This window comes from Phasianus colchicus, chromosome 24, assembly GCF_987193195.1.
Source record: "Phasianus colchicus chromosome 24, bPhaCol1.hap1.1, whole genome shotgun sequence".
NCBI lineage: Eukaryota > Metazoa > Chordata > Aves > Galliformes > Phasianidae > Phasianus > Phasianus colchicus.
The window spans coordinates 6,495,101-6,519,321 of record NC_143459.1 but is presented as its reverse complement, the minus strand read 5'-3'; the positions used below and the strand labels follow the sequence as shown (position 1 = coordinate 6,519,321).

General features: G+C 54.7%; 2 protein-coding genes across 4 annotated transcripts; both read right to left on the bottom strand.

The window, feature by feature from the left end:
* Window positions 1-533: 533 nt before the first annotated feature.
* Window positions 534-12,108, bottom strand: CAP1 (cyclase associated actin cytoskeleton regulatory protein 1). Of its 2 annotated transcripts, none has more exons than XM_031594723.2 (13): window positions 12,010-12,108; window positions 8,040-8,151; window positions 7,571-7,671; window positions 6,935-7,012; window positions 5,441-5,584; window positions 5,255-5,340; window positions 4,630-4,735; window positions 4,349-4,526; window positions 3,488-3,675; window positions 3,172-3,295; window positions 2,985-3,067; window positions 2,318-2,461; window positions 534-1,945 (listed from the first exon to the last, which is right to left on the bottom strand). In XM_031594723.2, exons 2-13 carry the CDS (start codon window positions 8,131-8,133, stop codon window positions 1,862-1,864), a joined length of 1,410 nt encoding a protein of 469 aa, XP_031450583.1. In that variant the 5' UTR covers window positions 8,134-8,151; window positions 12,010-12,108; the 3' UTR covers window positions 534-1,861. The 2 variants fall into 2 exon arrangements, with proteins under 2 accessions (XP_031450583.1, XP_089979917.1); XM_090123791.1 differs by lacking the exon at window positions 12,010-12,108 and adding an exon at window positions 8,281-8,301.
* A 654-nt stretch (window positions 12,109-12,762) lies between these two features.
* Window positions 12,763-21,420, bottom strand: MFSD2A (MFSD2 lysolipid transporter A, lysophospholipid). 2 transcript variants are annotated; one of them, XM_090123901.1, is made up of 14 exons: window positions 21,267-21,420; window positions 20,952-21,074; window positions 20,284-20,408; window positions 17,444-17,567; window positions 17,249-17,327; window positions 16,654-16,826; window positions 16,470-16,560; window positions 15,870-15,991; window positions 15,623-15,706; window positions 14,937-15,020; window positions 14,715-14,827; window positions 14,473-14,616; window positions 14,221-14,397; window positions 12,763-13,402 (listed from the first exon to the last, which is right to left on the bottom strand). In XM_090123901.1, the coding sequence occupies exons 1-14, from the start codon at window positions 21,354-21,356 to the stop codon at window positions 13,192-13,194; spliced, it is 1,740 nt and encodes a 579-aa protein (XP_089980027.1). In that variant the 5' UTR covers window positions 21,357-21,420; the 3' UTR covers window positions 12,763-13,191. The 2 variants fall into 2 exon arrangements, with proteins under 2 accessions (XP_089980027.1, XP_031450587.1); XM_031594727.2 differs by lacking the exon at window positions 12,763-13,402 and adding an exon at window positions 13,645-13,909 and having other exon boundaries at window positions 21,267-21,412.
* Window positions 21,421-24,221: the final 2,801 nt, after the last annotated feature.

The window sequence follows — 24,221 nt, the reverse complement described above, 5'->3', positions numbered from 1 at the left end:
TGAAATGATTGAGCTGATTGAAAATTTTAACAGTTGCATTCACAGCCTCTGTTGCCTATTCCTCTAAAGAAGCAATGGCAGTATTAACCAAAACCACTAGAGCAAGAATGCTGTATCTCTTAAAGGGATAAGCAAACAGAATTACAAGGCTGTATGCAGAGGAAAGAGATAAGCATCTCCTTCACTGTGGGGGGAAAAAGACCACATTTAGAAGGTTCTAAGGAAAAATGAGGGTTTTTAATTAAGTGGGTATTAACAGCTTGAACCATTTTCAACTAATGGCTTGTTTTAGATACTTTGGAACAGCAACTGAAATCAATAAAGAACTTGAATCTAACCTAAAAAAAAACCAAAAATCCAGGGTGTGATTTGAAGGCCACTGTCAAGTTGATACAAAGGGAGTTGAGGGAAGTCCTGAATTCCCTGTTGTGTGAGTCATCCTCTGTGCAACCTAGAAAGGGTCGGGCAGCAAGGGGTATCTTGTCCTGCCTGAGTTCCCGTGTGCCTCCACGAAGCAGAAACAAGAGGCACTGTAATGAGCAAGTTGGCATTAACTTTATTCTATCTTCTGTATAATCTTACATACATAAGAAAGGTTTTTTTTCCACAAGCCTCAGGAGAAGACGAGTACAAGTCACAGGACAGTCTTAAAATAAAAAATTGCATATTTTTGTAAGTTTTGTCCTAGAGAAAGAAACATTGACACTTTACAGAGGAAATGCATTTAAGATATGCTTATGCCACCCGAGGCATTGGAAAAATGAAGGTCAAAGCATGTGCAGCTCCCTTTATGGGTCAATACAGTACTGTGTCTTAGCTGCAGCCCTCTCTGTTCCAGTGCTACAGAACAGAGGCTACAAGCTTCCATCAAAATAAAAAGCCAAGCAACAGGGGAAAGGGGAGTCTGAGAAGATTCATCTATGGTGACTGATTGCAGATGAGGAAGAGAGCAATAAATTGATTTGATCCCACTTGGGTAATTCACAATACTGCACTACTGACCCTGGAATGAAGGAGACCTTTCCCCTGCAGGAGGGAACAGGTTCAGAACTGTCTTGGAAGACTGAACCTGAGTTCAGCTGCTCAGAGCAGGAAGCCCTGAAACAAAGACTCCCTTGAGAAGGTGGAGGGCTCATGAGAAGAGATGCTCAGCTCCAAATTACCAGCAAGACTGCTGGAGGGGAAAAACGCAGTAAGCCCTTCGCAGTCTTCCTGTGGCACTGATTAATAGCCTCCTGTCATGGCACAATCAGAAACACACTGACCTAATAGGAATGATGAAAGGGAAATCAGGGTGGAATGCTATGGTCCCAAGTCCTCAGCCTTTGGTCCAACAAAGCCATTCCCAAGTCCTGTAATGCCATTGGTTAGTATAAAGAGCTGGAATTGACAGCTTCCAGGACCTTCTTCAGATATCTGCAATAGCAACTCTGTACTTCTGGACCCCAACAGACATTATTCGTTAAAAAGGGAACAACACTCCTCTCACATGATCAATTTGCTTGAAGGCAATACAGAGAAAAAAAAAAAAGAAACCAAACAACCAAACAACACTCTGAAAGCCAACTGCCAGTACTGGCTTTGAAGTTCACCCAAAATCTGACATGATCAATTGGTGCAGTTAGATCAGACAAGGGAGGGGAAAAATAAACCTTCCTGCTAATAGATGTGGACAATACCTGACCCGTCACCTATACCAAATCCCAGCCAGAGGTATTTCAGTGATGGCAGGTAGCCGTGTCTCTCGGGTAGAAAAGCAGTTTGAGAGCAGAAAGGTACAAGAAATCTAAGAGAATCATCTGAAAGCAGATTTGTCCCACAGCAGAGCCAGGGGAGGGCATGAGCCTTGGAGCCGTTCTGCTTAGCCAGCAATTTCTGTCACAGTGGTGACCAGCTTCTGACCGTTCCACACTGTCTTGAACTGTTCTGGGACAGGGAATTCAGTCTGGAGAGTAAAAACAGAAATCTGTTGTCATGAATCTCTGTTTATGACTAAGTCTTGTAACTACTCCCATTGTTTTAGGAACTTGTTTTTTTTTTAATATATGTGTTACGTTCCCTCTTGTACCAATAAACACCTCCTGTTCTGTCCCCCCAAGATCCTGAGGAAGAAGCAGATCTCACAAAACAGTCACTGTAAAGAGAAACAACCCAATTTGCTGATTTTAGCATCTAATTGTCATTCACAACCTCCAAGCCTAGCATTAAAATGGCAACTCCAGAATTGTCTCTCCAGACCTGTGGGCCTCAGAGCAAGAATCGTGCCTTACCCCTCCTCTAGCAGACTTCCACAACCGATGTCAAAAATAACACTTACAAAGTCACCACCCTCGGTGGGAATAAGGACATTCATCTCTGATGACTTGGCACTGACGATTTCGCAGTCTAGGGAGTTCTTGCTCAGATACACGTGGCAACCATCTGTTTTGTTGATGGAGATCGTTGGCACTTTACCCATTACCTATTGAGCGATCAAAGGAGCAATTGAGGAATATGAGCTTGAGCTGGACAGCCATGTTCTTGGCACTTGCCATCAAGGGAAAGGTTTGACTCCCACTGCACCTCCACAGACACACTGAACTCAAGTACTTCCACTACTGGCAAAAAATTTAAGGTTATTTCTTGTTCTGATCTCTTTACAACTAAACTAAATGGAAGACTGGGCAAGCTGCTCGCCCCAAATCCAACATCAAAACTGGCATCAGAGTAGATTCTACTGCTGACCTCCTACTTTGGCATGCTGACCCTGTTGCCTACTTCATGTAGACTTTTATCTAAGTCCCTGAAGCAGCTCAGTGAGGCACAGTTCAGCCCTTTCCTGAAGATGGGGGAACCTCAGCTGCAGAGCAATAGGACGGGTGCTTTTTCAATCTTTTCACAGGTGCCTATTATTATTCCAGAAATCCAGCTTCTCCCAGAAGCTAATGCTATTGGCACCCTGTGCAGCAGTCACACTGCAGGCAGAGCAGGGCATAGACACTCACCTGAACTTTGATGTCCCTGCTGTTTATTATCTCTACGATGCCCACCACATCATCAAACACCAGACCTAGCTTCTTGCAGTTATCTGTAAAGACAAGACAGGGTAGCTCACAGAAAGGTTTTAGAGATGTAACCTTCTGCAAAGAAAGCAGCATGCAAAAATACAGTTTTCAGGGTTGCTCTACTTACCAAGGGTGATGGAATTGATCTTGCCTTTGATTTGGAGTGTACTATTTGTGCACTTGAAAACATATGCTACCTGCTTCAGTTCTGTGTCACTGATTACCAGGTTAGTGGCATTTTCCTGGTTTTCCTGGAAAGGCGGGGAAAATGCACCTTATTTTTAGAATGCAGACCAACTTATCAGCATGCACAGCATGACAGTGGAGTTCCTTTAAAAGCAAACTGCATGTATCAGGCTAATGCCTCTTACAAGAAAGGAGACTCACTTCCCTGCTGCAAAGTTCCCATCCCACCAACCCTCACAATGATGCCAGACACTCACCACTCTCCACTTTTTCCCTTCTAATTCTAGCAATGCAGGTTGCTTTGGAGAGGCTTTTTGAGAGGGATTAACACTACAAGCTGGTTTGGGAGAAGTGAAAGGCTTGGGTCCACTTCTTATAGGACCTCCTTGGTTCTTCAGTGCTGGATTCTTGTGGGTCTTCATATCATCTGAAACATGTCTTAAGCCTGCAAAAGAAATACAGCCTGAACTCCAGCTCTCCTCCAGTAATGCAGTTTCACAAACACCAGACATCAGTGATCAACACAATAACATTTTTTCAGAATGAAAGTAGTTCCTGAGGTTGGGCCTAAGCACAAACGGTAAGCAAGTGAAAGAGGAAGCCAGAAACACTGATGCAAGCAATACTAGTGAAGATGTACTGCAGAACCAGGAGGCCCTCACTGTTCTGCTCTGTAGCTGGAAAAACCCTTGAGCCAAGCACCTTACCTTTGTTCCATCAATCCTGAATATGTTAACCAGGTAACATACAAAAAGGGTAAGTTTTGTGCAGATATGAACAAGTATGAAATCACATCTTTTGTACTTGAGAAGGGCATGCAACCAAAGAGCTCCCCATCTCCACCCCAGCTAGCAATTAATCTCTGCCTATACCTGACAGATGAGGCTGAGAATACCAACTCAGACAGACTTCCTTTGTCCTTGTGAATTGCCTCAGGGCTGCTCTTGGCTGCCAGCCTCACTCTCAGACCAGATGCTCTTTTGTTTTGAGGAGTCTGCTTTCTAAAAGCAGGTATAGTCAGGGATAGCAGCAAAAAGCCAGTCCTGTAGGCTACTCAGCACAGTATTCTCGCTTGTGGCTGTCCCTCTCCCCCCAACTTGCTTGCTGCTGCCACTTACCCGATGTGATGCCCTCTCCCCGATTGATCTGGGCGAAGAGTGCAGATCGGGTTGCAGAGTCGTCTGCACCAGAGCTGGGTTGGGAAGGAGCAGGGGGGGGAGGAGGGCCGGGGGGAGGCGGTGCTGCTCCAGTGGGGGGCATGGATGGTGCTTTGGCCCCTTCTGTTGCCACAGGACCCTGTAAGAGGCCGGCACGAGGAAAGGTGATCACACAAACTCATGCCTGCTGCAATAATCATGCAATACTCTTAGAAGAGGCCCCTGCAGGCCTCAGCAGTTACCGTTTTGCTCCAAGTCAGCCCCGTGGTGTGATACTCTTTGATATAGGCCTGCAGCTCTGTCCAGATACGCAGGTAAGCCTTCACCCAGTCCACTTGCTTTTTATCTCTGAGGATACAAGGAGATCATGCGGAGGCAGCAGGTGCATGTGCTATCACAACTCAAGGACTAGAGACAAATCATTACATATCTGCCTCAGCTGGACCAGCACTGCAGTCTCACATCTCCAGCACTAAGTTCTAGCCTCAGTATTCATCTTGCACTTGCAGGCCAAAGGCTGCAGGCCTGCTCTGCACTGTAACCCATTTAAATTGAGGGGTCCGATGACTATAACAAGACCCATACCCAAGACAAGACTTATTCCCTGGGAAACAGTCCAGCCACCAGATAATGCTGAGACAAGAACAGCAGGACAATGCATTGCCAGAGAGTCCAGTTGCAATCTGAATGCAAGGAATCCCAACTAGGAAGATTAGGAATGAACAGCTAGGTGAGGTTTTATAAATACACCCCACCTTTAAAAAAGAAGAATGAATTAAAGATCAAGGTAGCTTTGTTAGCTACTGAAACAGCCCCTGCACGCCCTGAGATTTTCAGAGATGCTTTCAAGAGAAAAGATGAACTTACACATCCTTGTACTCCTTAAGGATACGGTTGGTATAAAACATGGCAGCATCAGTCATTTCCTTTACATAAGGACCAGGCTTTGGAGACTAAAGAAGAATGAACATCTTGGTATGAAGCAGCTGAGGCAGCTGGCTCACCAAGCAGCCAAGCTCTTTCCACCAGCCCACTTCCCACCGCATTTCTTACCATGGCCACCCAGCCCAGGGCTGGGATGCTCTCACTGACTGCCGATAAGTGATTGAACTGTTTGCTGCCTCGGTTCTTCTCCCTTAAATTCTGCACCATCTGGATTTGCTCTGAAATCGGTTTCAGAAGCGTCGAAAACACATTCTGCAAGGCAAGAGGGACAATAACAATTGAGAACATTGGTGCTGTTCTGGAAGAGTTGCATGCCTTTGTGAATGGCTCTGCTGAGATGACACTCATTCAGAAGAAGACTAATGGGCCTAAGCTGTGGCTACAGCCCCTGCCCAGGTTTGGCCCTCCCCACGAGCTGAGCGTGATCCCACAGCCCAGCTTCTCCAGGGCTGAAGTCATTGTTCCCCACTGGATTGGTACTATGGGAGTACGCCAAGAACTGTGACTCATATGCAATCCAAGAAACACTGACAAAGCTTGTTAGTAACAAGGACAGAAATAGCATTTGCCTTTCCAGTGCACTTCTGTTCTAAGACAGTTTGTCAGATGTTTCTTCTCTTTCAAAAACCCTTAAAGAAAGGTGCTATGCAGGCTTTTGCAGTTTGAGATTTATGGCCTGCATTACAATAGGAGTCACATAAGATTCTCAACTCATCCTATCAACTTCAGAATTCAAGTTACTTCTCAAGTCAATCCCAGCCTTCAATACTTGAATGGTAAGGAGTTTCTGTATGCTGTTCCTCTGGAGCACTGAAAGCAAGTGCTTACAAGACCTCTGAGGTCAGAGTAGAACAGTCAATTACACATTTTCAGTTACATTTTACAGTGACTAGAAAAGTATCACAGTTATCACAATGTAACAGAAGAAGCTATGATTGAGCCAGATAACAACTGCAAAGAAAAGCAAGGTGGGATCCTGTTGCTCGGGAAAAACAGTTCCCAGAAAGGAAAAGCCAATGCACTCAGAATCAAATTCTCAGTCATGCATCCTCCTGAGAGCTAGCAGTCTAGAGAAAAGTGTTAAATTACTTGCTAAGGAGAAATCAATCCTAAAAGCCAAGCTTTTATTCAGAAAACATCCAAGAGAGACAAGTGTCTGTTCTACTTCAGAAGGAGTTTAATGCCTGAAGCATTACATAATGAAAAGCACACTACTGAGATCCCACTACAGCTCTTGTCTGGTTTGCATCTTGGGGAACAGTGATTGCCACAGTGCTGGTGCCAGGTGAAACCTGAGAGGGGCAGAAGCAGAGAGATGATATCCACGTGCTGCTCTGACAGCTACGGAGAGCTTATTGCTTTCCTCTCTGCAAAATGCCAGTTCTGTAGCTCCACAAATCGGCCTTCAGAATTCTGCCCAGTTCTGGGTGAGCATCCACAACAGTTCACACCTTCAACAACTCCTGCCTTATTGATCCAAGAGTCTCCAGTCCTCCTCTGGTTCCTCTTTCAGAGGAACTGGAATGTCCCAGCTTTCCCTACAACTGCAGGCATCCTGTGCTCTCAGGTAAGGGCACACAAGGTGTGATTTGCCAGGCTTACCTCTGATGGCTGCTGATGTTGAGATGCTGTCACCAGAAGAGACCTTTCAGTCATCAAACCTGCATGAACCATTTCAGCCTGAGAATAAAGAGAAACATGAGAGAGCTTTCATTCTCTCCAGCATAACACTGCCAGTCGTTTGAGCTCACATTGCCCCTTCCTTCTAGTTTACAAGGCAGTTATGCTGTCCTAAACACTGGAAAACATAAGGAGATAAGATAAGGTATTAGCAACCTAGTGGTCCATAGAGCTGCCATAATTTTCTCCACACACAAAAATCATGTTGTAGCCTAGGCCAGATCATCCTTCTGCCTTTCTTCTGATTGTGAAGGCATGCATAATCTGTTCTTCAATTTGATAACACATCCTTGGAGACAACTATCTTCAGGGAAAGCTGATGAGAACTAAGCAGCTCTCTGGGTAGGCAACGCACAGGTATCCTACAAGCATAGACCAAGGCCTGTGAGGAGAGCTACGTACTCAGCACCCAGAGAGTTCAAACAGTATTTTATTCACCTTGCACATGAGTGACAATCCACCAGAGGTTATCTGGACACCTGTCTCGAATCCTCAGGGATGACTAACATCTGACAACACAGTGCTAAGTAACAGAGGAAGGAGAAAATGATTCCTTACATGCTTCTGCACATCCCCACCAACTTCTTTGCTGATGTTGATGTATTCAGCTACTGGGCCAGACAGAATGGCATCAAAAGCCTGCACGTACTGAGCCACTCCTGCAGAGAACAGCACAGATATCAGCACATGGCACACAGAGCACCCACAGCTGCTGCATTTCCACCCACTTCAGCTGAACTTTTCGAAGTTGCACTGAGCGAAGGCAGTGGGTGCAGCCCAACATGCCGCTGGGCACAGGCAAGGGAAGTGCTGCAGCCACAGGAAGCTGCTGTCGGGGCCATATGGTAACCACAGGCTCTCTGCACTTGCGCAGTAACCCCCATGAAACTCGCTTCCTCTCACACCCACAGCTTCTGCAGCAGCCCCTGCATGCACCCCATGGGCACCACCCGCTCTGCAGCACATCCCACCGAGGCCTGGCGCTGTGCTGATGCTCAGCGGGTGCTCTGGCAGCCATGAGACTCACCTGGGGAAGAGCCATCTCCACACATGCCAGTCCCTTGGCACACCGTCTCCAGGCGCTCCACAGCCCTCTCCAGCCGTTCCACCAGCCGCTCCATAGCTGCGATGTCCTCAGCCTGCACAGACAGACCACAGTTATTCACATCCTCTGACGGTACAAAATTCTACAGTTAGTGCTGGAAAGGGCTTAGCAGCAGCCTGTGATTCTGTGATACAAATCCCCCCAGCTCCAGAAGAATTTCTACCCAGCGCTGCATCCCAGCGACAGACAGACTTTCACATCAGCAGGGATGTTCGGATTATGCAATGGCCATGCACATGGCTGCTTTATATTGCCACAGTCACTCCTTAATGGCTATATTGTTCCTGTTCCACTGCACAAGCCTGTTAACCTTATAAGGATATTAAAGCTTACACCTTCTAACCTTGCACTGACACCACCCAATAAAGCAAAGGTCTGTGCAGAATCTCAGTGCAGCTGGTTATTGGCCAAAGTCCCATTCACAGCAAATCAAATCAAGCATGACTGCTTACCACGAGGAGTTTGTAGCTTCTCGGGGTTTCAATTCTACAAATGCATCCACAGGGACCCCCCAGAGCCCTGAATGCCTCCACAGAGCACTTACAGCTCCTGCATCGCTGCTGCACAGCGTCAGCGTGTGGCACGAGCTGCCCTGGCAGCACTGAGGCGAGCAGCTGCAACTGCTGAGATGGCAGAGCTGCTTCCACAACAATGTGCCCCTGTTTGTGCTCCCACCAAAGGCTTTGGCATCTGAACTGCAGCATCTACTCTGCAAGCATTGCACAGAAAAGTGACTTAGGCACATAAATTATCTGAGGCGTCTCATCTGGAAAAGTCTGAAGTGTAATATAAACTTTCCATTAATTTCTGCTTCATAAAGACTCTGCATGAAGGAGCATAGCAAGTCACCCTCAGAGCACACTAATGCCCAGGGAATGCAGGGAGGGAATAGCAATTCACCAACTGTGTTTTTATCTTATCACCACTCTGTCGAAATATTTTACAATGTGAATCACTACTGTGGCCAGAATAGGCTTCCTTCTGTCTGCAGCAGCCTGCAAAAGCGCAGCCCTGCCTAGGAAGGCTCTCCCCAGCCCAACAGGAAGGCAGTGCTATCCAACTGCGCTCGCCAACTGAGACCAGATCCTCAGAGCCCAGATCTGCAGTTCTGCTTTGCTTCTGCTCACAAGCTTTGGTCGCAGACCAAATGTGGCCATTCTCACCCCTCAGCTGCCTGCCTGCTGCAGCAGTGAGCTCCAAGAGGAAGACAGCAGCGTTCTGCCCCATACAGCAGCGAGCCAGGGTGGCTGCTCTGCATCAAACTGGACAGCAGCCTCTGGAGGGCTTCCAGATGCATCAAATTTAGAGACGCTGAAACTTGTGGGCGGTCACCCATATAGCTGGCAGTAATGAATACTTCTTTTCTTAACTCGGTATGATGCAGAAATCCTGACCGCTGGACCATCAGCACCCTGCTGCAGCAGGACGCATCCAGAACTGGGTTCACATCTACAAGTTGGAGTGCAGACAGCAGCAAGGCCTCTCCCCTCTTGCAAGCTTAAAGAGGAGCTTTTTTCCCCAGAAAAGTCACAGGAAGCTCTCCCGTGCCTTGAGAGCACAGGAGGACACAGGCACACAACACAGGGGCATCAGGAAGGACAACAGGTTCATGGAGTGCTGGGTGCACAAAGCTGCTATTCTGCACCACTGATCCCCACCACATTCCACGCCAGGCTCTAATCTGATCAGCCCCATTACCCAGTCTCAAACTGCAATTCAAATGGGGATTACAACGAGTAAGTCCAGATGGAGAGCAGCTTCCTGCCCCAGCAATAAAATGCACTGTTGCACAGAACGTAGAGTGTAAATGCAAGATATTCTGTTGGGATTAAGGCCCCTTAGAAAAAGTGTTCCTCGAAGTCCTGGTTCCTGCCATTAGGCACATCTGTCCTGCACCTCAGCTGCGTCTCCTGATGGAGGCCATGAGCCCACAGCACTTAGTGCCAGCTTTGCAGACCTGGTACTGCCTAGCAGATGGTAAAATCACTTCCATTTCTTTAGTGGGCATCATTAAAACAACTTGGAAGAGGAGTCATTTGGTAAAGGGGCTGGGAGGTCAGAGCTATGTGCAGGCAGCACAAGTGCCAGAGCAGGCAGCTACACCATCACTCCTCACACATCCTGGCTCACCCTCACTGTGCTCTGTAGATGCTCTTTTGATCTACAAACCCAGCGTGGATAAAATAAAAAGGTTCAGCTCCACAGACAAGAGCCTAACTGATATCAGTAGTCAGAACGTGCAATTCAGAGAAGGCAACGTCTACTGAGGGGAAAGAAAGATCACAAGTAGACCTGCCTGGGCAGCACCTGAACAGCAATTTAACTACTGGCCGTTGGGAATGCAGAGGAACTTGTCAGTAAGTGACGAACTGACTTTACAGCTCTCAAAATGCACAGCGGGATCTCACCAGCCTTCCTCAAAGAGGAAGCTGAGACACCAATCGCATCTGAGTCATTTCTGCTCTGTGCTGTTCCGTGCCCAGAAAAGGGAAAGGCTTGGGAGCTGTGCCATGCAGGGCAGCGACGGCAGCAGAGTTCAGCTGAAGCCCTTCCTGCTGGGGCTGCAATGCAGGCCTTCAATCCATGTCTTGTTTAAATTCAATTGAACTTTGATTACCAATGGAGCGGAAGCTATGGGCTCGCAGCAAACACTTGTGCATTTCACCCTGGTGCAGAACATCCATTAATCTGCACAGCACGTTTGATTACTTTATTAGCTAATCTTTACTTCCTCGCAGGCTTGGGACCATAGGTTTGAGCACACCGCACAGCATGCAAGCTTTCATCAACAACAAGACCGCTTTATAAACCAACTGGAGCAATAAAGGGATGAGGGTTTTTTTTTGTAAAAACAACACAGCCAATCCTACACCACAAACCCTGAAGAGGAGTTTCCTGTTTAGAGACCACCCCAGGGTCAGCGCATCCCCCAGCATCCAGCGGGCGCTCAGAGGAACAGCAGACACCAAAGTGCCACAGCCCCGGTCTGATGGAGCCACAAACTGCAGCTCCAGAACAGAGCCCAGCCCACGCCTCGGTGCAGCACAACGGAACGCTGTCAGCAACACAACGTTTGCATCAGCTACTTCCTGCTCTGCAGGCAGAGACGTAAAGATGGGAGAACTAAATTAGGAACATACCACAGCTTATTCTGGGCTGACACTGGCATATCTCAGGGGATCGGCTGCCAGATGACTTCCAGCGTTTATATCTTCCAAAAGACCAAATAATTTTTTTTCCTAGAACAGTTCAGCTCAGAAAGGAAGGCGCTCTTTGCGGCGCCGCAGGGCACAGCCCGCCGGTAGGCGACGAGCACGGAGCTCCCCGCGGCCACAGAGCAGCACCTGTTGGCAGCGCCGAAGCCCGGGTGCCCACTGCTGGCGGCTGCGATCTGCCGCGTCCGGGAGACCAAAACCGCCTCAAGGAATTCACCTGGAGCCGATCCGAACTCTCCCAAATAACAAATTCTCCCGAGCTCATTTAGACGGGACGCGTCACGGGACGGGGGCACCCGTGGTGCCCCGAACTCCCCGGGGACGCGGGGAAGGCTCCGCGCTGGGCAGGGAGCGCCGAGGAGAGGAGAGGGGAAAGGAGGGGCGCGGCGGTGCGGCGTCCCGCAGTACTGAGGAGCAGCGCCCGCGCCGAGCCCCGCCCCGCGCCCCCCGCGAGCAGCGCGTCGGGGCCGAGGGCAGCGCGGGACGGCCGAGGTCCGCCGCAGGGGGCAGCCGGAGAGCCGCGCGGATCCCCGCCGCGGCCGCCCGCCCCCACCGGCGATACAGCGCCGCCGCGGCCGAGAGAGCGCTGCCCTGCGCCCGCCACGCCCCGCAGGGCGCCCGGCCCGCAGCACCCCGCGATCCCGCCTAAGGCGGCACTGCCGATCCGCCACACTCACCTCCCGCTACCCCGCCGCCGCCGCCGCCGCCCAGCACCCCCCGCACCCGCCGCTTCCGGCCCCCGCCCCGCGCACCGGAAGTGCGCACGGCCCGGCGCGGCGCGCGGGGAAGGGAGGAGCCTCGGGCGTCGGCGGCTTGCGATTGGATGCGAGGGGGGCGGAGCCCCAACAGGGAGGGGCTTCATTTGGGGGGCGGGGCTTCCGTTCGGGGCGGAGTCTCGAGGCCGCGGTTGCGGCGGGCGCGGCGCGGCCCGGAACGACAGCGGCTGTGCTGCCCCCTGGTGCCGGTCTGTGCCGACGCCCCGCGCCCTTCCGGCGTCTCGTGCTGGGGCAGAGCGACCGGGAGCTGCGCTCCGCCACTAGGGGTGTTGGCAGGTCCGCAAATCATTAACAGCAGCCCACCGAAACGCGGCGGCAGCCTTTGTGCGCGCGGCTGTTTGCAGAAGGAGCGTGACCTCCCTCGGTCACCGCAGCGCAGTCGCTCCGGGGTCACCTCCCCGCGTCGGAGCGCTTCTGCACGCCGTCATCGCCGCTGCACGACGCGGCCTTCAGTGCGGTGCTGGAGCTCAGCCCGGGCGGTGCCTCAGTTCCTGCGCTCATTTCCCCCCGTCTCCTTTCTTAAGCGCCCCAAATCGAAGAGGTGCACTTAGCAAGGAATGGCCGGGCACGGGCTCAGGCTGACGGTGCTTTTAGCCCCTTCAGCTGCACGCAGAGACGAATGGAACCTCCTACGAACCACACAGAGGCAGGGAGTGAAATGCCACGGTTTTATGTCCGAAATCTGAGAAAGAAAAGGCAGCAGCGATTTCACAGCCCCGTGCAGCACCAATGGGCAGCTCAGCTCGTCTTCCCCTGCTGAGGTCGCCGTGCTTCTACTGGGCCCGAGCAGCACTGGGAGCGCATGGCACCCCCCAACCCGTGTTCTCCTTCCTATTTTTTAAGGCTCCATCCTCATTCCTAGCCTTTATAGCTAGAAGCGGAACAAAAGTGAGCCCTCTGTACATAAGGGACTTGGCTTTGACCTGTCTCAGTTTGTTTGACAAACATGCTTCAAATGGCAGCCCCAGCACAGTGCTCTGGGAACAGCACAGAGCTGCACAGCCCTGCTGCCCCAGGCTGCAGCCCCTGCCCCAGGCTGCAGCCCCTGCCCCAGGCGCACCGTGCTCTCAGGGAGCAGAGCTCTCATAGGAGAGGCGAACATGAGCGCACAGTATAAATATCTGCACAGATCAGCACTTGCAAAGAGCTCTGCCTGGAGAAGAAGTGTTGAGTGTCACCCGCCATCGCATTCCATTTCCCCCTGCTTGGCAGCTGCTGTTCCTGTTTCCAGCACGGTGCTCGCGCTCTCCCCCAGCAGCACCTCGGTGTCATTCCTCCCTCCACTTTCCCCCCCCTTGAAAGAGAGAAAATAATGGTGCCTTTGTTGGGCTGCTGCAGCGCAGGCACTGTGCAAGGAGCTGGGGCTGTGGGGTACAGCCATGAGTGCCACTCACAGTTCCCCCACTTTCATGTGAGTCAGTACTAACAGGTCCTCAAATTCAGTTCCAGTTCATTATATACAAATAGCAAAGATTAATATTTACATCATTAAGTTAATTATCTATATAAAAGACCCAACAAAACAAACAGAACAGCTTCCTGACTTAGTGTCGTATGTACAGAGTGCAGCAGTGAGCTGCCCTTGGCACAGTCACAGTGTAATGTACACTACCCATGGCCCGGCCCTGCCGTGGGAAGGGGGCTGTGCTCCCCAGAGCCGGGGAACGGCTTCAGCTCCGCGGGTCCATCTGTGTAATGTACACTACGGGCAGCCCGCGGTCCCCGGCCCCACCGTGCTGCAGGTCACACAATGTTGGCCAGCTCTGTGGAGTCCGACTCTGAGCTGCTGTTGCTCTCCTCCCTGCGGGGGGAAGAAGGTGTGAAGCAAAGCCCACCTCCATCCCAGGGCTGCTGCAGCCAGTAGGGAACCCCGCAGCCCCAGGGCCACCACGTGCAGACCCAGCCCGGCTCTTTAGCAACCAGGGCAGGTTCCGTGCCAATCTCCAAGCTTCACACCACCATTCTGGCAGCCAGGATTGGCAGAACCACTGCTCCTCACTGCCACCCACAGCTCCCAGACGTGTCCCAGTGCTGCCTGACGAGCCCAGGCCTGACCGCCCCCACAGCCCTGGCACGCGACACGGCTGCCTCTGGGCATGGGCCCACACCCACCTCAGGTCCTGCAGGGCCTTCTTGTTCTCCCTGCGCTTCTCCTCGTCGATGGGGTACAGCTTGAAGAGCAGCAGGCCCAGCAGGATCAGCCCCACAGGCACGGCCGACACCAGCAGCTTCAGGGTGATGTTCACCTCGCTGGGCTGGGAGCAGCCCCGCGTTTGGTACCCCGCAAAGCTGCAGACACGCACATGTCAGAGATGGGAGAACCACAGCTGGGCTGCACCCCGCTGCCATCCCCACTACACTCACTCCAGGCTGAGCGTGGAGATGCCCAGGGATACCCCAGAGGTGAACTTGGTAAAGAAGACGTAGAAGGAGAAGAAGATGGCTTCGTGGCCGCGGGATTCGGGGTGCTGCAGCTTGAAGTCATCTATGACATCCGGCAGCATGGACCTGCGTGGAGACGGGTGAGCATCTCCCACCAGGACCCCCACGGGTCAGAGTGCCCTGCGGAGCCCAGCCCTGCTCTCAGCACAGGGCCCCGCGCTCACCAGGGCAGGAGGAAGGCAGCTGCCACGCTGATCCCCGCCGCCACCGCCACGATGTAGGTGACGACAAGGTTACTGTCCAGGACAACCACCGTGATGAGGAAGGGGACAGCAGACTGTGGGGGCAAAGAAGCTGGGTTGGTCTCCCAGAGCCCTACAGCTGCTGCCCTCAGCCCCATCCACCCCAGTGCTGGCCCCGGCACCCAGCTCTGTGCATCCACTCACCGAGATGCCCACGTAGACAGCAGTCTTCTTCCCAAAGCGGGTGAGGAACCACTGCCAGAAGGGGATGGTCAGGGTGGCTGACAGCTGTGGAAAGAGGGGGCTTGTGTCACTGGCTGTCCAGGTTCTGCCCATCGGTCTCAGCCCCTCACCCAACACCCCAGGTTTTCACAAAGCACCCACTCCCACTCCGGAGACTGAAGTAGGCATGTAAGGACATTGCGGAGCACCCCAGTACCATTCCCTTCAGCCAGCCAAGGACCCGCCTGCCGTGGACATGGGAAGGAGCCAGATCCACCCCCGCTGCAGCCAGGAGCCAGGCTCTGCAGGGCTTGGCACTTTGGACCTCCCCATCCCATAGGGCTCCCAAGGAGATGTTGTGCTCTGTCCCAGGCAGTGAACACCAAGCTCCTTTACTCAAGGAGGGGGAAGGGAGATAAGTGGCCAGATTTGGACAAAAGACCTCCACTGCTCCTGTTCTTCCATTTCTGGCAGCCTTCATGTGGGAACAAAGGCTTTGCTGTTCCTGCCAACCCACCCTGCTTTTGTGACTCCTTCTCCCTCCTCTGCTCCCAAGGGACTTTTGGTCACTGTCCCCACAGCCCCTGACCTCCCTTGCTCCCCAGCTCAGACATGGGATGCCATTGTGTGCATCCCATCCCTGGGGGGTCCAGTGGAGCCATACGCACCATGATGGCCAGGAGGATGTTCTGGAACTCGTTGCGGAAGCCCAAGGTGTAGGTGCAGAACAGGGCGAAATTGCCCTCCAGCAGCTGCAAAGGGAGCAGACAGCAGTCAGGGGAGGACACCCTGGGCACTCCAAACAGACGCCAGTGTCCACTCTCCATCCACACCCCCGCTCTGCTCCAGATCACTGATCCTGGCCCACCAGGCTCCAGCTTGCCCTTGCCCATCTTCCAGCTCAGCCCTCCTCACCATGAAAGCCAGTGAAGTGAAGAGGAAGCCGGTGATGAGCTTGATGTAGGCACCGTGGTTCATCACCAGCTTCAGCCCTCGGAAGAAGGAGACAGGCTCATCTGACTGCAGCTCAGAGGACTCTGGGGAGCAGAGTGAGCCCACTGTCAGAGCCACAGACAGCACCCCGAGGAAAGTACCCAAACCTGATGCAGGACAGCACACAGGAGCTGGAGGTATAAGAGGAATGGGGGAAAGGGGTCCCCAGCCGAGTTTCAAAAGGGCACTGTTTTGCCCAGGATAAGCTGAGCTGGGTACAGAGCAGAAGGGCAGGACCAGAGCACTGGACTTTGGATATCACCTTGTACTGGGATGCCCAAACTGGCACCACAAACTCAGCCAGCCAAAGCCATGTGAGAGGAACATTATCTCCAGCAGTGCAGAGAGAGAAGTCCTCATAGCAGTGCAGCGAGATGAGCCAGAGATGCTGCGCCCTCCTGCCCACAGCACTGCCATTCTGCAGAGCCATCTCAGCTCAACTCCTTTCTATGGGGCAGGACCCTCAGATGAGACCACAGCTCCTCCAAGAGCCCCATGCATCACAGTCCCTCTCCGTCTCACCTCTCTTCTCTCGCACGCCCACTGATAGGATGACAGCACAGAGGATGTAGAGCCCACCGATGACCCCCGCTGCGACCATGTAGGCATTTCTCTGTGCGAGAGGGGAAGCAATAAGGGAAGGCCTCATCCCAGCAGCCAGTGCTGCCCGGGGGGCAGCAGAGACCAGCAAGCGCCCTCAGTTTACCGTGTCTGCCAGCGAGCCGCTGTAGTGCGTCATGTTCACATTCCTTATGGCTGCTGAGAAGTTGTTCTCACTCAGGAAGGGGGGGTTCTCGATGCAGGGGGTAACTGCCTTGCCCACGATCTGGCCCTGAATAGCAGTGCCCAGCACAGTGCCCAGCACCTCCACCGTCATACCTGGGGAGAGGCAGCGGGGCTGAGCTTGGGGCTCTCTGCTCCCCCTGTCAGCAGCAGAGGTGAGCCAGCACCTCTCTCCTACAGCTCCACCCAAACCAGAGAAAAAAGCCCTGTGCTATGCAGGGAGCACCTGCTGGGAAACCAAGACAGAGAGGTGAGTATGCCTGGTCACGGTGCTGTCTGCCTTATAGCAGAGAGGGAGGGAGGACTGAGGAACAGCTCTCAGACTTAACAGGAATGCGTGCCAGAGGAGATAGGAAAGAGGAACAGAAAGATGTGGACCAGCTGCAGCTCAGACCCTGAACAAAACTCCTAGGGATGGGGTGCAACCAAACAATCCTCTCCCTGCATGAGGATCACACCCCAGAGGGAGCAGCAGCAAAGGAACTGAGCACCGTGCAGGAAGGGGAGGAAGCACTTACGGTAGGCAGTGGCTGAGTCCCGCTCACTTTGCTCCCTGCTGATGAACATTGTCAGCGCTGAGTAGGGCACATGGAAGCACTGCAATGGCACCAGAGAATGGGCTCAGGGCTGTGGATGTTGGCAGGACCTGGACAGAGGTCCTGTTATCATGCTCTGTCCCACCCCGCTGACCCAGCCTGTAGAGCCCAACTCACCGTCACAAGGGTCTGGAAGATGCAGTAGAAGATGAGATACCACATCACTTGGCCTCTGGAGATGTCTGGGACGAACCAGATGAGGAAGTAGGAGATGACAGCAAATGGGGTAGAGAAGATGATCCTTTGGGATGACACAGTGTCAGACTTACAGGCACACTTTAAATCCACTGGCCCAGCTCTCCCCACTGCTGTACAGACATGATTCTGGGGACCCCGAGCTGCCCCAAGTGGCCCACCCTACTGCAAAACATGGGCAGGACTAGGTGCCATAGGGCTTCAGGCAGTACCTCAGCTCTCACAGCAGGGAGGGGAACAGGCTGACTCAGACTTCCACAAAAAAGCTGCTTCTGCACGAGCAAGCATCCCTGCTGCAATGGAAGGGACTGATCTGCTCCTGCCATCGGCTCCCAGCCCCAACCCTTCCCGCAGGCAGCACTGCTGCGTGCTCAGCAGGATGCCATCAATCTGCTCCTCCTGGCAAGGGCTGCAGAGCAGCCAGGAGCACAGTTCCCTGCCCACCCCTCCTGCCAGCACCAAGCCCTCATCCCAGGGTCACCTCTCAGCTGGCAGGAACAGGGCGAGTCCCAGCCAGCAGCAACTGCTCCTTCCTGCAGCTCTGCAGTGTGCAGCAGGACATGGGGCGCAAAGCACAACAGGATCAGGGAGGGGGCATTGCTCAAGTAACAGAGCTTGGCACTTGGCTGTCAGAACTGGCCAACAGGCAAACAGCAATGAAAAGCCACCCACTGCACCTTGACTTCATTCTGACTTAGCTTGCAGACTCGCAAGCACCCTATGCTCCATAAGACACTGAATAGGGGCTGCACTCAGGAACCAAACCAGCAGAGCCGGGCAGAGCCACACAAGGTCAGAGCTGTCTGCAATGAGGGGACAGGCAAATCTTTCCATCCAGGCTGATGTACAGGACACAAAGTTAAATTTAAGTCACGGAGAGCGTTAAGAAACTGTATCTCCATGGATGAAGCAGGCAGACACACTGCATGGGACGCAGCACATGCACATTTTTCCGCACAGACGTCACCCCGGCGGGGGGAGGAAGGAGCAAGCCAGCTCACAGCCACTCCTCTTCTGCGCCCTCATTGCCACGCGTATGTGGAGCTGAGGAAGGTTTGAATCGGCCACTGCAGCTTCACGCGCGGCAGAAGCACACTGCATTGGCTGCAGCACCCACAGTGCATGCGGGGTGAGCATTAGCCCCACGGGACCAGCAGGGTGCCTCCGCCTCCAGGACGAGGCGCTGAGCCCCGGCGGCCACGGGGACGAATGACTGGAAGTTACCCCGTGGGTGCGGTGCGGTGACGCGCTGCTGCGCTCATTGGCTGTGTGTGATGGCGTGTTCCTTTGTGCCGCTCGCTTCCCAATCCGGCGGTTTAACCGTTTGCAAACGGCCGCTGCCCGGAGGAGGAAGGTCGGAGCCGGGACACTGCAATCACCACCACGTCAGGGGAAAGTTCGGTCATCGGAAAGAGGGGAAATGCTGCATGAAAGCAGCACAGCGTGCGGACGAGCTGCTGGGAGGAAGCATGCCAGGAAGGGCTTCCAAAGAAAGAGCTGAAAGGAAGCAGGATCTGCCCCGTGCTTTGAGGCAGAGCCCCACGTCACGCACTTCAGAGCCTGGCAGAAATTCACCCCCAGGATCCCTTCACAGCATAACAAGGGGTTGGGGGCAGGCAGCAGCCCAGGGCCATCCCTGTGCCCAGGGAAACAGAGGCAGCAGCAGAGCTGCAGCAGCCGGGGGCTGCCAGTTTCCCCTGAAGCCAGAAATAACACCTGCAAGCCAAGGGGCCCACCATGCTACAAAAGCACCGGCTAATTTTAACAATGCAAGAGCCATTCTGAGGAATGCAGCAGCTCCATCCCCACCCCTGCCCTGAGATTACAGAGCAGAGCTGCAGCTGAGCGCAGCTATCCTGCCCAGCCCCACGCTAATCTCCAGACCCCAGACCCGCCACACTGCCTACAGGGAGGCTATTTCAGGCCACGCATGGAACCTGGCTTAACCAGGCAGCTGCCTCTGCCCAGAGCTATTCACAGAAACCCATGGAAGCAGAGGGTGTAATTGCAGGGGAAAGCAGTGTGTCCCTGCAGCCACAGCCCCCTGTGCCTGCCCCCTTTGCTGCACTGTATTTCAGCACCCTGCCAGTTATTTTGGTGTGGGACACACCACCATATCCACACTCAGATATTAGCACCTTATGGCTTGCATCCTGCTCCTGAAGATTGCAGTGCTCACTGTCCTGCACAGGGACAGGTGTTGATGGACATCCCCTCTCATTCCATGCCCAGACCCTTTAAGGTTTCTGCAAACACACACACCTCCTACTTCCCTTTGCTCTGCACGTTGCTCCCAAGGGCAGCACCCACACGCCTGGAGCTGTGGCAGCTGCTCTTCCTGTTCACACCACATCCTTGTGACCATCAGCTGGTATCCCACCTTCCCACATCACCACGCACACCCCCATCCCTCCTCCTTGCGGCTGCAGACAGCATGTCCCTGCCACTGGCCAAGGATGGGGGACTGCCACAGGAGTCTGCACCCAGCACCTGAGTGTGGCATAAGGCACTTCCTGGGGGCTGGAGCCAGTCCAGGTGTAGTGGCACAAGGGTACATCCAGAGACACACAGGGACAGCTTAGGTACAGTGGGATAACAGGCACAGAGCAACGCTACTGGCAGCACCCTGGGCTTTTGGAGCACCTGCCACCTCTGCTGGATGAGACAGGCTGTGGGCACATCCTGCCCTGCCAACCTCATCCAAGGGTCACCCACAGCTGATGGCAGTCAGCACATAGGGAAGGGACACTGGCAGCACTCACCATGGCATCAGGCGGCCAAAGCGGGTCCACGGCATCTTGCTGATGAAGAAGCCCACCATGGGGTCTGTGATGGCATCCCATGCTCGTCCCACAAACAGGATGATGGAGGCATAGAATGGGTCAAGCTGCAGGAGTCAGAACCACAGAATGGCTGAGGCTGGAGTCCACTCAGTTTCAACCCCCGCCATGGGCTACTTGCCCCCCACCAGCTCAGGCTGCCCAGAGCCCCATCCAACTTGGCCTTGAATGCCTTCAGGGACGGGGTACTCACAATCTGTCTGGGCAGCAGTACCAGCACCTCACTGCCCTCGGAGTAAAGAATTTTTTCTTAATATCTAACCTAAATCTCCCTTCTTTCAGTTTAAAGCTATGCACCCTCCTCCTATCACCGCCAGACACAGCCGGCCCCCTCCTACTTTTAAGGGACCTTAAAGGCACAGATGAGCTGTGAGGGCACAGAATCCCGGGACCGTCCCGCTGAGCTCCCAAGATCCCGCTGCTGTCCCACCAGCCCAACTCGCTGTTCAGGAGCGGGGACGCGTCGACCTGGGCGCTCCCAACGCGGAGCCCGGCAGAGACGGCCGCTCCCGGGACTCCCCTCCGCGGGACCCAGATCCCGCCGCCCCACACGGAGCCCGACCGAGAGCCGCCGCCCCCCGCCCCGGTACCTGTGCCACGTCTAGGAGGTAGATCTGGAGGAAGAAGCCCAACGCACAGCCCGTGGTCTGGTAGGGGGCCCCGCCGACGGCGTAGCACAGCTTGCTGCACACCGACAGCCGCTCCCGGCTCTCCTGCAACGGCCCGCGGCGTAAGGGACGGGGAAAGGGAGGGGAACCGAGGACGGAACCGAGGACGGAACCGAGGACGGAACCGAGGACGGAACCGAGGACGGAACCGAGGACGGAACCGAGGACGGAACCGAGGACGGAACCGAGCGGGACCCGGGAAGCCCCGGGGAGAAGGGGAGGGAGACAGCAGCTTACCCTGCGGCGGGGCTGGCGGCAGGAAGGCGGCAGCAGTCCCGCAGCTGCGGCCCCAACGCGGACCCGCTCCGCACCGCCGCCCCCAGCCATGCCGTGCGCGATGAATGGGGCGCGGAGCCGCCGCCCGCGCGGCCTTGTACGCGTCCGCCCCGCCTCCTGCCGCCCCGCCTCCTGTCTCCGTCCTGCCTCCTGCTGTCCGTCTCTTTCACTTCTACCCTAGCTTCAGCCCGGCCTCCCACCTGCAGCCCCCGACCTTCCCTGTCCCTCTGTCCCTCTGTCCCTCTGTCCCACTGTCCCACTGTCCCTATTCCTTCACACACCTCTATGCCAGCTTCGTGCTGCCCTGCAAGGGTTTGGGGCGGTGGAGGCACTATCACCTCCCAGTGCCACCATCACCCCTCTGTGCCACCTGTGTCAGGCACCCATTGGTGATGGCTGGGGATCAGCTCCAAGGGTTCTCTGTGCCCCAGTACAGCCCCACTACAACCCTCCATCAAAGGGACTGCAGTGAAGCAGGACTTAGTTTTGGGTGAACAGTGAGCAGTGCTTTGTGCTGAGACTGTGCAGAAAGACCACAAATAGGCACAGCCCAGCCCTGCTGTGTGTATCTGAAGCACAATGACCAGGATTTGGGGATTTCCTGGAATTAGGAGGATTTTCTCCCCGCCTGGCGTTGTGCAATATCAGGGAGTGGGGAAGATGTTAAACCTTCTGCCAAGCAGATGCCCAGGGGATACTCGCAGCTGTGAAGCAGTCACTGAGGATGGGACCAGCACTGGCCCTGGGGTCACAGGGATTGGGGACAGGGTAGGGAAAGGGGCCACACTGATGGTGATGGCTCTACCTCCTGCCTGCCACCCACATGTCCCAGAGCTGAGAAAGTGTGAGTGCACCCAAAACCAGACAGTGCTGCTGATGGTGTCAGTGCTGCTCCCTGCTGGGGGCAGCCCCAGGGCATCTCCAGGCTCGGCACATCTCCTGGCACTGCATGTGGGCAAAATGAGTCTGGGAAAGGATAAGAAGGCACAGAGGACAGAGTTTTCCTCCCTGTTTACTGCACTTTGCTGCCTGCTGGATCAGCATGATTCTGGTAGTGGTGCTTTGTGTGTTCCTGCACCCATGGGGCCTAGGGGTTTTGCAAGGGCCCCATGGCTTCATGGGGGCAAAGGGGACACGTTGCATGGTGGTATGTGGCAGTCCTGCCCTGATCAAATCCATCCCATGGGACCTCAGGCAGAATGTTGCAATGAGGGGTGGAGGATGAGATACGGTTGGTGTGGGGGCTCAGCCCAGGAGCCCCATGGGGATGACAGGGGAGCTGCTGCTGGATGGGGATGGCCAGAGGCAGGGAGCAGCCTGGGGAGGTCTGGGACACCCTTCAGGGTGCACTGATGGAAGCCCTGGGGCCAGAACAAAGTCCAGCCCCGCTGTCAGCAGGGATCCAAAGGGCACTGCTGCCTCGTGCCATCCCTGGAGCTGTGCCAGCTGCCAGCCGGGTCACAGCGCTCCTGTGATGCAGCCCCTGCAAAGGGAGCACGGCCAGGGCTCCGTCCAACCCCGGGAAGCCACCTGCAGTGCTGTGTCCCCGGGCATCCCCCTTCTGGGCACCCACCTCTGTTTGCACAGCCCACGAGGAGCGGCTCTCATGTGCTCTTTACTGAGATTAAAGGGCTGCGCGGCTGCTCCAGCCCCTTTCAGCAGTCCTCTCACACCCTCGGAACATCCGGAGCTCCTTGAAAGCGGGACAAACTCTTGCCGCACCTTGGGAAAAGCTGGAGAGGGCCAGAGGCCTCGGGGAGGGCAAGGAGCCGCGGCCGAGAGCCCCGCATCGGCTCAGCCGTCGGCAGAGTGGGTCCTGCGGCTGGGAATGGGGTGTTCAGGGGGGCACTGACCCTCCCGGGGACCGCGGGGCACCGCGCGTTCGGGGCTGCAGTTGGAACTCGGCACGGAGGGACGCATCTCGGCCCCTCCAGTCCCGCGCCCGGCAGGTGGCGTGCGGAGCCCGCGGCTGAGAGCAGCCGGAGCCCGGGGCGGTGAGGCGGGGTGGGGATGGGGTGGAATGGAATGGGGATGGAACAGGGATGGGGATGGGTGCGTGAGGCTGCTCATCTTGGACGGGGGCTCAGCTCCCCGGCCCCCAGCCCTGCTGGCTGGAGCTGCACATCCCAGGTGGACTTTGTAACGGTCGTTAGAGCTCGAGCAGAGCCTAGCAGCATTTCCACAATGTTTATCGCCCTTCTTAGAAAGAACTTGGCAGCAGTGAAATGCAAAGTGCCAAGGATGGGAACTGAGTGCATGGGTAGGGATCTGCTGGCCCCAGCGCTGTGGCCCCCTCAGACGTCCCAAGGCGGCGTCTGTGCCCTCTCTGTGCACACTTCATTCCTCGTGTGCAGCTGGATGGTGAAGCTCACATATCCATAAGCCAACTTTTCCCATTCACAGCTGTATGCTGTCAGCGGGGCCTGGGTGTCCTCAGTCAAAATCCGCCTTGCAGAGGTCCCAGCTCCTCTTGTGGATGGGGTCCCTCAAACTGCGACGTTTCCATGTGGCTGAGGTGCACTGGGACAGAGAGAAATGGATACTCTGGGTGCTGAGGCCGATGCTCTCGGTTTCCCCATTCTCACGCTTCATGCAGGCGATTTGGTTGGGAATGTGCAAATTCGCGTTAATGGGAAGAATTTGACAATCAAATGAAGCTTTGCTCGGCCGGCACACGGCGGCAGTGGGAGCTCCTCCGGTTGCAGCGCCCCGGGGCCGCCACGGGCCGACTCCGCGCCCGCACGGGGGGAAACTGAGGCACGACCGCAGCATCCCCCGCGCTGAGCCCCCCGAGGGGGGGGGGGCGGGACAGGGCGACAGGACAGACCACGCCCCTTATGCAAATATGGAGCAGTCGATTGGAAGCGGGGCGGGCCGGCGGTCGCACATAGGCTATAAGAGAGGGGGGGAACAATG

Excerpts from the sequence above, each read along its gene's own strand:
- CAP1 (XM_090123791.1), bottom strand. Across the intron at positions 3,068-3,171 it reads GATCAATTCCATCACCCTTG|ATAACTGCAAGAAGCTAGGT; the intron begins GTAAGTAGAGCA and ends TTGTCTTTACAG. Across the intron at positions 1,946-2,317 it reads CCACCGAGGGTGGTGACTTT|ACTGAATTCCCTGTCCCAGA; the intron begins GTAAGTGTTATT and ends TTTACTCTCCAG.
- MFSD2A (XM_090123901.1), bottom strand. The coding sequence starts at position 21,356 with ATGGCTGGGGGCGGCGGTGCGGAGCGGGTCCGCGTTGGGGCCGCAGCT. Across the intron at positions 15,992-16,469 it reads GGGCGTGCGAGAGAAGAGAG|AGTCCTCTGAGCTGCAGTCA; the intron begins GTGAGACGGAGA and ends TCTGCTCCCCAG. Across the intron at positions 14,398-14,472 it reads ATCTCCACGCTCAGCCTGGA|CTTTGCGGGGTACCAAACGC; the intron begins GTGAGTGTAGTG and ends GCGTGTCTGCAG.